The sequence below is a fragment of the Pseudonaja textilis genome, chromosome 11 (assembly GCF_049901715.1).
Source record: "Pseudonaja textilis isolate UNSWEBS1 chromosome 11, rPseTex1.2, whole genome shotgun sequence".
Lineage (NCBI taxonomy): Eukaryota > Metazoa > Chordata > Lepidosauria > Squamata > Elapidae > Pseudonaja > Pseudonaja textilis.
The window spans coordinates 18,901,047-18,913,912 of NC_142000.1; the positions used below are offsets into that span (position 1 = coordinate 18,901,047).

At 53.2% G+C, this 12,866-nt stretch overlaps 1 protein-coding gene across 2 annotated transcripts; it reads left to right on the forward strand.

Moving 5' to 3' along the window:
- Positions 1 to 4,917: 4,917 nt before the first annotated feature.
- On the forward strand, positions 4,918 to 11,179 carry IRX5 (iroquois homeobox 5). 2 transcript variants are annotated; one of them, XM_026713934.2, is made up of 3 exons: positions 4,918 to 5,803; positions 8,064 to 8,469; positions 9,657 to 11,179. In XM_026713934.2, exons 1-3 carry the CDS (start codon positions 5,561 to 5,563, stop codon positions 10,484 to 10,486), a joined length of 1,479 nt encoding a protein of 492 aa, XP_026569719.2. In that variant the 5' UTR covers positions 4,918 to 5,560; the 3' UTR covers positions 10,487 to 11,179. The 2 variants fall into 2 exon arrangements, with proteins under 2 accessions (XP_026569719.2, XP_087796832.1); XM_087940706.1 differs by having other exon boundaries at positions 5,211 to 5,803; positions 9,666 to 11,179.
- Positions 11,180 to 12,866: the final 1,687 nt, after the last annotated feature.

Genomic DNA, 12,866 nt, shown 5'->3' on the forward strand with positions numbered 1-12,866 from the left:
TGTCTACCATTTCAGGATGAAACTATTCAGATCATTCAATATTTTTAGTATTTGTCTTCCTCCCTTCCTCCCTCCCTTCCTCTTTTCTTCTTTCCTCCCTTCTTCCTTGCTTTTCATACTACTTCCTTCCTCTATCCTTCTACTCTTTCCCTTACTTTTCTTCCTCCTTCCTTCTATCCCCCTCCCTCTTCCTTCCTCCCTCTTTTCTTCTTTCCTCCCTTCTTTCTTGCTTTTCACTCTTTCCTTCCTCTATCCTTCCACTCCTTCCCTTCCTTCCTTTTCTTCCTCCTTCCTCCTTCTGTCGTCCTCCCTCCACTTCCTTTCATCCTTCCTCCCTTCCTCTCTTCTTTCCTTCTTCCTTCCTTCTCTCCCTCCCTTTTTCCTCTATCCTACTTCCTCCTCCTCTCTCTCTCACCCACACCCCTTCCTTACTCTATCTTTAGCAAATGCTGAAAGCTTAGGATCAAGTGAAATCCTTCATCTGAAGGCCTTAGAGGAGGAGGAGGAGGAGAGGAGGAGGAAAAAGAAGAAGAAGAAGAAGAGAAGAAGAAGAGGAAGGAAGAAGAAGAAGAAGAAGAAGAAGAAGAAGAGGAGGAGAGGACGAAGAAGAAGGAGAAAGAAGGAGGAGGAGGAGGAGAAGGAGAAAGAGGAGAAGAAGGAAGAAGAAGAAGAAGAAGAAGAAGAAGAAGAAGAAGAAGAAGAAGAAGAAGAAGAAGAAGAGGAGGGAGGAGGAAAAGAGAGGAAGAAAGAAGGAGGAGGAGGAGGAGGACGAGAGGAGGAAGGAAGGAGAGGAGAGAGAAGAAAGAGGAGAAGAAGAAAGAGAGAAGAAAGAAGAAGAAGAAAAGAAGAAGAAGAAGAAGAAGAAGAAGAAGAAGAAGAAGAAGAAGAAGAAGAAGAAGAAGAAGAAGAAGAAGAAGAAGAAGAAGAAGAAGAAGAAGAAGAAGAAGAAGAAGAAGAAGGCCTTGTATCAGTTAGTAGTCTGTGGCGAGAGGTTCATCAAGCAAGTCCTCCTTCTGTCTCTTTTATTTCTTTGATCCGGAAGAATGACAAAACCATCCTGGGAGACCTAACCCTCCCCTTCTTCTCCCCCCCCCACTCCCACTCCCCAAACAGGGAAAGTTTTGATCAGAGATTTTGAATATCTAGAATTCGGTGTGTTTTTCGAAACGCCACCCTCGGGCCAAGATATCTGGTAGCCTCGGATGTGTTTGCTTTTCTTTAATTGGGATGGGGAGGAGACAGGGGCTGCTTTGGGGGTCGCGATTGGAACGACGATGGGCAGCGGGGTCTCCTCCCTAACGGGTGGGGGAGGGGGAAGAGAAATGGAGGGGGGAGCGAGGAGGGGACATCTTATTCAATCCCATGGATCTTATTTCCAAGTAAATGCGGGGTACTCCAATTGAAACTTTTTGATGGAGCTCAACTGCACCGGCCCGCGCTTGGCAGGTAGTATCCGTGTCTGCGTTACTCGGGAGTAAAACTCCGGGCTTCCGTGTAAGCCAACGAAACTTCTGTCCGCGGAAAAGCAGGCTTGGCTCTGCCTCCTAGCCTCAAGCCGCAGCTCTCTTTAGGAAGGAACGGGGGCCGGTGGTTTTTGAATTATTAACGATTAATGGTTCCCTTCCGAAAATGGGTAACAGTTTTTTTTCGTTTGCAACCGTGCCAGTTGCGCGGGGATCGATCCGGCTACGTCCTTAATCCCGGCCTCACTTCGTGGAGAACTTTCTAAACTCCCTTGGACATCCGGGCGTGAGTGGAGGCGTCCAAAATTGAGCCTTTCTCCGAAGATCTCGGCCTCTTCCGAATAAGAATCGAATAAGAACAGACACACACGCTTGCTTGGAAAAATGCGGACGCCCCAAATTCGCTTCCCAGCCGATTCTGCGCCCAGAGCGCTGCTACTCCGAGCCCTTCCCTTCGGCTAACTGACCTTCTTTCCCGATCTTCTGGGGATTTTTTTGCCTTTCTCAGCTTTCAGTACACCCCCTCTCTCTTTCTCTCTCTCTCCTCCTCCTTCTCTCCCTCTCTCCCTCCCTCCCTCCTCCCATCTCTCTCTCTCTCTCTCTCTCTCTCTGTGTGTGTCTCCACCCGTCCCCACTCTCATGCCCCCTAAGGAAAAAAACAAAAAACCAAAATCTGCCGAATCGAACCTCGAACTTGGAAAGTTTCGCAAAGATTTAAAGCGACCCCAGAGCCTCTGTAATCAGGCGCGCCCAAATTTGACTCGCGTTCCTCCGCCTCTCCAAAAAACTCTTTAGACGTCGTCGCCTGCCCTGAAGGAGATCCCGCCCAGCCAGCCAGCCACCTGGGCTGAAGGAGTGGAGGGGTGTCCAGTCCCAGCCAGGAAGCCCCCACCCCTGGCTAGTTTTGCAGGCTGGCCCTTGGCTCCTTTACACCCAGGTGGGCCCCGCGCGCGAGTGGAGGCCGTTTCTTAAGCTGAAAAGGAAACTTCGGAAGCTCAAAGCAGCCGGAGGTGGAAAGGTGTCCTTTACCTGGTCGTGGGTTGGAAAGACGGATCCGTTTTCATGGGGGGGTAGATAGATATCAGAGCTGCCTCTCCTGTGAAAGGGAGAGAGAAGAGAGAGAGAAAGGAAGGAAGAGAAAGAAAGGGAGTGAGAGAGAAAGAGAGAAAGAAAGAAAAGAAAAAGAAAGAAAAAGAAAGAAGGGAGAGTGTGTGTGAGAGAGAGAGGGGGAGAGGGAGAAAGAAGGGAGAGAGGGAGGGAGAGAGACAGAAACAGAGAAAGAGATAAAAAGAAAGAAAGGAGGAGGGAGGGAGAGAGTGTGTGTGAGAGAGAAAAGAAGGGGGAGAGAGAGAGGGTGAGAGAATGAATGAATAAAAGAAAGAAAAAGGATAGAGAGAGAGAAAGCAGGGAGGGAGAGGGAGAGAGAGAATGAAAGAAAGGAAGAAAGAAAGGAGAGAGAGAAAGAAAGGAGGGAGAGAGAGGGAGAGAGAAAGAAAAAAAAGGAAGGATGGAGGGACAGAGAGAAAAAGAGAGAGAGAGAGAAAGAAAGGAGGGAGAGAGAAAGAGAGAATGAATGAAAGAAAGAATGGAGGGAGAGAGCACAGAACGCGATCCTACTGCGTAATAGATACCTGCAGAATCAAAGGAGATTACATTCTGCGCTAGGCAAGGACTTTTCCCCACTCCATCTGGTTTTAATCTGCTTTGGCTACCACTACCCTTTTACGGGGTTTAAGGGGGAGTAGAGAAAGGAACAGATACCTGGATTATCATTTTTCTTTTCTTTTCTTTCTCCCCCTGAGATGCCCAGGCCAAACTTCGCCCAAGCAGGCCGTTCCGCAGCCCCGTTTCTCCTTCCGTCGCCCTCCGCGGCTTTTCCTGGGCTTCCCTCCCTCCCCCTCTCCTTTCCCCCCCCCCTCTTTCTTTCCTGCCAAGGGGGCAGAACCCCAACCCCTAACCCCTCTGCTAACTGTCCCAACAAGAGGGCGGGAGGGGCGGTTGGTCTTTCTTCCCGGGACGACTTGGCCAAGGGGCGCCCTCTCTGCTCAGGGACTCGGGCAAAGCGCCGCGCGGGAGAGATTTCGCTTCTTCTTCTCCCTGCCTACCTGGGCCAAGAGGGGACAAGAGACCCTGGCGTGGGGGTGGCTGTAACACGGGGGGGGGGGGGGGCGCAGGTCCTCGCCTCTTCTCGGGCCCTGTAAAGAGAACTGGATTGGGGAGATAACTTTGGTCCAGGTGTGCAGACCCAGAGAGTTAGTTCACCACCCGAACTATATTCGGTTTCGAGTTATTGGCTCATATCAGTAACTCGGTAAGGAAACCGGAGAGCACCGTTTCCTTTCGTTTCATACAGAAGGATCCCTGGGAGTCGCTCCGCGGCCCGAACGTATCTTCCCAGCCACCCTTGAAAGGGTAGAAAGGAGCGACTTTAAACTCTACCTGGCCAACACTGAGCTGTAATTTTAAGCAACTAAATCCCCAGGCCCGGTCTTCTTCTGCGGCCGCTGTGCTGGAGGAACGGAAGGGAGAAGGGGAATCTGAACAAATCCGAATTGGGGTCCTCTGGGATAAGGAACGGGTGTGTGTGTGTGTGTGTGTGTAGCTTTCTGTGCCCTACAGGAGGACCATTTATCGGGAGGTGAGGGTGGGGTGGTGGTGGAATCCTTCATGGGATAATATCTGTCATGATAACAACAACAATAGCAAAGATATTAGATGGAAGATGTTAAGGCAGGTAGGACCACAAAGCAAAGTGCCAAATTTGGAAAAACTGTTTTCTCTTCTTCGACAGATGGCTTTTGATTTATTGGGACTTCTTTTTTACTTCCTTATTCCCAGATTTCCTTCCTTCCTTCCTTCCTTCCTTACTTGCTTGCTTGCTTTTCATCTTCCTTCCTTGTTTCTCACCTTCCTTCCTTCTATCCTTCCTTCTTCCCTTGTTTCTCTCCTTCCTTCCTTCCTTCCTTCCTTCTTTCCTTCCTTCCTTCCTTTTCATCTTCCTTCCTTGTTTCTCACCTTCCTTCCTTGTTTCTCACCTTCCTTCCTTCCTTCCTTCCTTCCTTCCATTTCATCAAGCGAACGCATTCGCATTCCAGTACAGGCCCGCCAGCGGGAGAGCGAGCGAGCGAGGACCCAGCCGGCATGCCCGTTGCCATAAATCAAAAGAGAAATTGCGCTGATGGTGTATTTAGCAAATGAAGAAAGTTGGAGGTGATCTTTGCTAAACAGCTTGGCTGTTGATTGCCAGAGGCCGGCGCAATTGAGCCGGCAAGAGAAGAGGGGGGCGGGAGAGAGAAGGGGAGAGAAGGGGGAGACAGAGAGAGAGGAGAGAGAGAGAGAGAGAGAGAGAGAGAGCTGCTTGGGTTTGGCCAGCCGCAGCTCCAACCAGCCTCTTCGGATTTCTTTTACTTTTACTTCTCTCTCCCTTCTCTCCCCCGTCCCTCCCCGCCTCTCCCTCCCTCTTTCCTCTTCCCCTCCCCCACCCCGCCTCTCGCTCCACCAACACCCCCCGCGGGAGGCGGAGCTTGGGCGCATTGCGTCGGAGGCGTCAGAATCCTCAATTCCCAACTTCGCGTCTTGGCAGGACCTTTGGCGGAGCGCGCACAGGGAAGGGGGGGGACGACGGGCGGTCAAGAAGGCAGGCGAGGGGACGAAGAAGCCAGCAGCCCCAAAGCGCCCTTTCCTTGTCCAGCGGAAGGAGGGAGGGAGGGAGGGAGGGAGGGAGGGAAGGGGGAGCGGGAACCGAGAAGAGGACGCCTGCGAAGAGGAGGAGGAGGAAGAGGAGAAGGAGGAGGAAGAGGAGGAGGAGGAGGGGGGCGAAAGGTGCCGCGCGCCGGAGACTCCAGCCAGAGCCGCTGCAGAGGGGAGGCGGCGAAGAGGGGCTCTCCGCCCGTCCGCCCGCCGTTGGCAGAGCCGCCCGCCGCGGCAAAGGCTTCGACGACGCGCTCCGGAGAGAGCCGGGATCCCGAGCGGCGGAGCGGCGCTGCGCTTTGGCGGCGGAGGAGGCGGCGGCGGCGGCGGCGGCTTGCAGCAGCTGCTTGCGCGGCTGGCTGGGGCTGGCTGGCTGGCTGGCGGAGCTCGGCCAGCAGCTTCCGGCCATGTCGTATCCTCAGGGTTACTTGTACCAACCGTCCGCCTCTTTGGCCCTCTACTCCTGCCCTGCCTACAGCACCAGCGTGATCTCCGGTCCGCGGACCGATGAACTGGGAAGGTCGTCGTCCGGCTCGGCTTTTTCCCCCTACGCCGGCTCCACCGCCTTCAGTGCTCCTTCGCCCGGCTACAACTCGCACCTCCAGTACGGCACAGATCCGGCGGCCGCGGCTGCCTTCTCTTCCTACGTGGTAAGCACCGCTCTCCCGACCTTCCTTCCTTCCTTCCTTCCTTCCTTCCTTCCTTCCTTCCTTCTTAATTCTTCCTTCCTTTCCTTTCCCTTCCTTCTCTCCCTCCTTCCCTCCCTCCCTGCCTTCCTTTCCCATAACTTAATTCTTCCTTCTTTCTTTCTTTCCTTCCTTCCTTCCTTCCTTCCTTCCTTCCTTCCTTCCTTCCTTCCTTCCTTCCTTCCTTTCTTTCCTTCTTCGGCACTGGTTGGAAAGAGGCAGAGCTGGGCAGGGGGCTTGGGCGAGGAGAGAGACCCCGAGATCAGGAGCAAAGGGGAGGCGGGGAAGACCCCGAGAGCTGGGGCTTTGGTTGGGAGCTTGCGAAAGCGGCTCTGGCTTCAGGGGAATCCGCCGGGAAAGGGAGAAAGGAGGCCCGAGAGCAAGAAGGAAAGCAAGCAGGCCGCCTGGAGGCTCCGGGCCCCTTCCCGACGAAGTCTCGGCCCCACCGGCTTCTCTTACCCGGAGACAGGTTGCGTCGGATCCTGCTTCGGCTCAAATTGGGGGCAATTCTGCCCTTAAGGGGAGATCCTAAGGGGGAATTGCTGCCTGCTTCCCCCTCCAGCGAAAGCCCAAGCCGTTCTCGGCTCCAGCAGCCTGTTTATTCGGGAGAACTCGTAAGGCGAAACGGGTTCGAGAGTGTCCAGCTCTTTCGAATTGGGATCTCAATAGCGGAGGGAAGGCGAAGAGCGGTTTTTGGGGCCATTCAGAGACGGAAAAGAAAAAGAGTGAAAGAGAAAAAGGGAGAGATAGAGAAAGAAAGAAAGAAAAAGAAAGGGAGAGAGAAGAAAGAAAGAAAGAAAGAAAGAAAGAAAGAAAGAAAGAAGAGAGAGAGAAGAGAGAGAAGAAAGAAAGAAAGAAAGAAAGAAAGAAAGAAAGAAAGAAAGAAAGAAAGAAAGAAAGAAAGAAAGAAAGAGGAAGAAAATTTAGGACGTGATCTGGTTAGCTTTTCAGAGATTCCCCACACCATCCCTTTATTTTTGTCCGTGCACGTCGGAGCAATGCGCCCCCACCACCCGCCCCCATCCCCCCCGCTTTGAATTCAAGTCAGGTCAATCAGTTTAGACGCCCATCAGTTTGGCTGCTGAAGAAGGGGACGGGGGAGTTGGGGAGGGGTGGGCTGGGGAAGTGAAACCGCTCAGATTTCGCCCCTTGCTCTCCCCCCACCCGCCCGGCGGCTGTGGAATCCAAGCGCCAAGTCGCTTAAAGAAATCACCGCCGTGCTTACTCATAAATATAGGTTTTAAAAAATAATAAATAAATAAAAAAAGCGTGCAAAGCGACCTGCGGCAACCGGCTTAGGGTCCCTTACCGAACCGGTCACCCTGGAAATCTTTAGGGGACAAGACCCCGTGAAATAAAGCAAGCCGGCCCCGCGTTTCTTTGACGCCCTGCGGATTCGCTTCGGGCGGCCCAGCCTTGCCTTCCCGGGGCTCCGGCCACAACAACCCCAATCCATTTTTTTAAGGCAATTGCCTTAGGCCACCGGGGGGTGGGTGGGTGGAGAGGGAATATAGTGGGGGAGAAAGGAAAAAATAATAATACTCCGAGTCTTAACTCCTACTTGAATCCGATTAGCTGGGTTTAAAATCAGAGTAGCCCAGCCGGGCTCTTTCCGACCTCGAGGGTTGGTTTTCGGTTTTCCTGTCCCCTTTTGCCGGCTCGATACAAGCTCTCCATTTCTAGGGGTGTTTAAAAAAGGGAAAATAAAGGCGAAACGGCAGAAGTTGGGGGCGAAAGGTTGCCTTTAATTAAAGGGGAGAGAAGAAGGCGGGGTGTATAATTTGTTTGCTGTTTACAGGCGGATAATCCGGCGTAGAGGGAAGCGGAGGGGGGCGGGGGGGAATGAGATACCGAGGTGGGGTGGCAGGCTGTAGCAAAAGTAGCGGTGGTGGGAAAAAAAACCCGCTGGAGTGGCGAGTGGCGAATCTTTTCTGCCCGCGTTCTGACCTTCGGGCGACTCGCGTGATTGTATATTATTACCTTGTGGCGGTTTTTCTTTCAGGCCGGGTTTATTCGTTATTATTACCTCGGTGGTCGTTATTCGAGTTGTTATTATGTGGGTAGCGGGGTGGGGGCGGGGGAGTTAAGGGAGGGGCGGGAGAAAAAAGGGACTTTTCGTTGTAAATATCGTCCACGGTGGAGTTTTCCCAGCCGGGGTGGATTTTTCTCCTTTTTCACCCGGGCCTGCTTCGCTTCTCCTTCTCCCTTCTCGTTTCCCCTGCAGGGCTCGCCCTACGACCATACGCCCGGCATGGCGGGTTCCTTGGGGTACCATCCTTACGCCGCCCCGCTGGGCTCCTACCCTTACGGGGACCCGGCTTACCGCAAGAACGCCACGCGGGACGCCACGGCCACGCTGAAGGCCTGGCTGAACGAGCACCGCAAGAACCCCTACCCGACCAAGGGCGAGAAGATCATGCTGGCCATCATCACCAAGATGACCCTCACCCAGGTCTCCACCTGGTTCGCCAACGCCCGGCGCCGCCTCAAGAAGGAGAACAAGATGACTTGGACGCCCCGGAACCGAAGCGAGGACGAGGAGGAAGAGGAGAACATCGACCTGGAGAAGAACGACGACGAAGAACCGGCCAAACTCGAGGAGAAGGGCGACTCAGAGGCGGGTCAGCTTGGTAAGAGACACCGCTGCCTCTTCCTCCTCCTCCTGTCCTGGCCCCGAACGTTGCTGGCTTAATTTGGGGGCTTGGAGGCCTTGAAAAAGACCGTTTTTGTCCCTGAATTGCGCTTAGGTGGGGAGGGGTGGATGGAGAAGAGGCGTGGGGGGTGGTCGGTCTCCCCACTTTCAGGCCGGGGTCCTCTGGAGAAGGAGGGGAGAGGGGTCTCCAGCAGCTTTAAAAGGTGCAGGAAAAGCGGAGGGGCCTGTCCCGGGAAAGGTGCTCAGCAGCTCTTGGTAGCCGAGGAAGAGGGTGGGGTGGGGGAAGGGGAGAGGAAACCCGAGGGTCTGTATTCTCACGACTAGCTTGAAGTAGGTCAGTAAAGTGTCTCACGGCCCTCATTCGCACGATCGGAAACTTGGGGTTGTGGGGAGAGAGAGAGAGGGAAGGAAAGTGGGAGGAAGTGAAGGAAGGAAGGAAAAGAAAGAAAGTGGGAAGAAGGGAGGGAAGGAAGGAAAAGAAAAAGTGGGAGGAAGGAAAGAAGAGAGAGAGAGAGAGAGAGAAAGAAAGAAAGAAAGAAAAAGTAGGAGGAAGGAAAGGAAGACAAGGGAAGGAGAGGAAGGAGGATGAATGGAAGGAAGGAAAGAAAGAAAGGAGAAAGAATTAAGTTATGGGGAAGGAAGGAAGAAAGGAAGGAAGGAAAAGAAAGAAAGTGGGAAGAAGGGAGGGAAGGAAGGAAAAGAAAAAAAAGAAAGTGGGTGGAAAGGAAGGAAGAGAGAGAGAAAGAGAAAGACAGAAAGAAAAGAAAGAAAGAAAGAAAGAAAGAAAGAAAGAAAGAAAGAAAGAAAGAAAGAAAGAAAGAAAGAAAGAAAGAAAGTAGGAGGAAGGAAAGGAAGACAAGGGAAAGAGAGGAAGGGATGGAAGGAGGATGGATGGAAGGAAGGAAAGAAAGAAAGGAGAAAGAATTAAGTTATGAGGAAGGAAGGAAGGAAGGAAGGAAGGAAGGAAGGAAGGAAGGAAAAGAAATCCCTAGGGGTTAGATGGCTTACTCGGCCCCGTCTGCCGGGTGGGAAAAGCAGACCGGAGGAACGGCTTCTTCGGGTGTCAGGTTCCGGGTGGGGTGGGGTGGGGGGCGTGAAGACGGGCGCTGAGCCGCAGAAGTCTGACAGCGGCGCCCCCTGGGCCTCTCCGGCTTTTCTCCGCAGGCCCCGCAGACCCCAAAGGCGTCGGAGGGGGCAAAGAAACGGACGGCGCCTCCAGCGACTCGGATTGTAAGGAAAGCCCCGAGCAGACGGGGCTTGGGAAAGAAGCCGCCGGCGCCGGCGCCTCGCCGCCTTTGGCGCACTGCGGCTCCGCCGGCCGCCTGCTCCTCCAAGCTCCCCATCACCTCCACCACCACCCCCATCACCACCACCAGCACCACCAGCAACAGCAGCAGCAGCCTCAGCTCTTGCACCCCGAGGAGCCCCCCCCGGCGGCCCCTCCCTCCCAGTACCGACCCCCTTCGACGGACCTGCACCCTGGCCTGCCTTCCAGCCACGGCACCACGTCGGTCATCCACACACCCCAAGCGCCTCCGCAGGCGGCCGGCTCGGGGCCCCTTTCCAAGCCCAAGCTGTGGTCCCTGGCGGAGATCGCCACCTCCGCGGACAAAGCCAAGGAAGCCGGGAGCAGCGGCGAGACGCCCCCGCAAACGCCTTCGGGTTTAGGCGCGCCCGCCCCGACGGCCCGCTCGCCTTCCGCCGCCCCTTGCCCCTTCCCCAACGGCGCCGCCTCGGTGCTCCCGCGACCCCTTTACTACGCCACCAGCCCCTTTTACCCCGGCTACACGAACTACGCCTCCTTCGGACACCTGCACGGCAACGCGGCGGCCCAGGCGGGCGCCCCCGGCCCCCACTTTAACGGATTAAACCAGACCCTTTTGAACAGAGCGGAAAGCTTGGCCAAGGACGCGAAGGTGCTCCGAAGTCAGAGCCAGTACGACTTTTGCAAAGAGCCGCCTTACGAACTCAAGAAAGGTATGTCGCACATTTAATCTCCCACTTAAAAAGCTGAGCTCCAAAACGGGACTTGTTGGATTTGGGGCTCGCCTTTTGTTTTTATTTTTATTTTTTATTTTTTTTGAGGGGGCGGGAGAGAAAGTTGTGTTCCCCCCCTCTACTCGTCCTCCTCCGCTCTTTCAGTGATTTTCTGCTATTTTTTTTCTTTTTTTCATCGTGAGCGGTTTTTCCACATTTCTTTCCCATCCAGCCCGTCTGGATTGGGTTTTTTTTTTTCCCACCCGCTGCTAAAAAGGGCGGGGGGGAGGAAGGGTGGAAGAGAAAGAAAGAACAAGGAACGAGAGAGAGAGAGAGAGAGAGAGAGGCAGAGAGAGAGAGAGAGAGAGAGAGAGAGAGAGAGAGAAATGAAAAGGAAAAAAGGAAAGTTGTGGCCGGTTTCCCAATCAACTTTATAATTTATTTGAAAACGCAGCTTTTAGAAGTCTTAAGCAGAACTGCAAGTTGTGGTGGGTTTGTGGAAAAACTCTCGCACGCAGAGGGGAGGGAAAAAGACAGAGGCGATTTGTATGAAATCTTATTCTGTATATTTAATGTAGCTTTTTTTGTATTTAAATCGGTTATACGGTATCTTTGAAGTAAATTATGAAATCCAAAACACTTGTACGGTCATAATGTCGCTTTTTGGTTCTCTCTGCATAGATATCTCTAAATATAGATATATGCACATACACACGCGCGCGTTTGTGTCTCTTCCCAAATTGCTTGTGTGTGTGTGTGTGTGTGTGTGTGTGTGTGTGTGTATGTGTGTATCTGCTTATTCTTAGCAGCATAATATCTGAAATGAACAACTTTCTATACCGAAGCTGGTCAAACTGTGCTATGAGGTGTCAATCACAGATGCCCTCAGTCCAGCGTGAAAACAAACCATAGACTTATTTTTATACGCATTAAAATGAAAAAAAAAATACATTTTAAAAAATAATTACCGAGCACTTTTTGGGGGGGGGGGGGATGACAATCCGAATGCAACAAACAAAGAAAAGAGGAGAGAGAGAGAGAAAGAGAGAGAGAAACCGAACAAAGGAAATATTTTAATGAATTTTTTCCCACCTCGTTTAAGGTTGAGAACGCGAAAAATTATCATTATGGCCAGGAGCCGGAGGGAAAAAACCCGGCTTTTGGGAGGGTGTTTCTAGTACCGGTTTGGGGGAAAGTTGGTCTAGGAATGGATTTTGGGGTGGAGGGTGGGCAGGCGGAAGGGGCCAGTGGTAAGGAGCAGATGGGGATGTTTCACCTGGGCAGATTTTACGCAGGCCAAAAAACTCTTCCAATTCGGCTGATTTTCAAATAGAAATCGTAGCCCCAAAGCCATCTTCTCATTTGAAAACGGGCCGGGGGCGGGCGGGCTACCGTTTGGTCGTGCGAACCCGCCGGCGGTGGCCCAGCCTCACCCCAGAGATTTCCACTTCTTGCTAGATTTTGCGGGGGGCGGAGGGGAGAATCGGTTTTGGGGAAAGGGACGCGACGCACGGGAGGTACCGACGCTCGCCCCTGCCTAGATTTGGGGGTCGTTGGGGGTCGTGGGAGGGGGAGAAACGGTGCAAACGGCAGGCTAAAAAAAAAAAAAAATGGAAGAAGCCGCGATTTTTTCACGCCTCGCTTTTACAGCCGGTTTGTGTTTCCTCGATCTAGCGGTTCTCTGCACTAAGAATACCCGGTAGAGGAGCGAGGTTGTGTGAATCCGTGCACGCCTAGCCTGGCGCTTGGTTCCTTTCCTCGCTTGCTGCCTCAGCTCTTTCGAGGCCGCCTTCTCTCTCTTTCTCTTTCTCTTTCTCTTTCTCTGTCTGTCTCTGTCTGTCTGTCTCTCTCCCTGTGTGTCTGTCTGTCTTTCTCTCTCCCCCTCTCTCTGTCCCTCGGTCTCTCTCGCTCTCTCTAGGCCCTGCTAAAGTTTGCAAAGTCGAGGGCGGCCGAAATGATTTCTCCCTCCCCGTCCCCACTGGGCTCCGTTCTGCCAAAGGCGCGGACGGGACTTCGGGGGGTGAGCGATGGGGGGTGGCGCAGATGAGTGCGCGCAAATGGAGAAGTGAGCGCTCGGGGGTCTCCTTGGACCGCTTCCCAAATTCACAGGTAGGTGTCAGACTTGCGCCGAATTTCAAACGGAGCCCCTTTCCGACTGGTGCAAGAGAGAGACCAGGGCCCAGGTTTCCCCACCAAAAACCGGCCCCCCGAAATGAATGGAACCGAAAAGCCTTTTGCCAGTTCAGTTCTCTCTCCAAGGGCAGGTTGAGACTGGAGACTGGTTAGATGGGAAAGATACAGCTCCGATTTATTTAAGCGTTTTTGAACGGGGGAAATATTAGCCCCTTGGGTTCTTTTAGTCTCTCTCACGCACACACACACACACACACACACACA

Bases quoted from the DNA above. Each gene is read 5' to 3' on its own strand.
- IRX5 (XM_026713934.2), top strand. From the start codon at position 5,561: ATGTCGTATCCTCAGGGTTACTTGTACCAACCGTCCGCCTCTTTGGCC. The intron at 5,804-8,063 runs GTAAGCACCGCT...TTTCCCCTGCAG, and splicing joins CTGCCTTCTCTTCCTACGTG to GGCTCGCCCTACGACCATAC. The intron at 8,470-9,656 runs GTAAGAGACACC...TTTTCTCCGCAG, and splicing joins CTCAGAGGCGGGTCAGCTTG to GCCCCGCAGACCCCAAAGGC.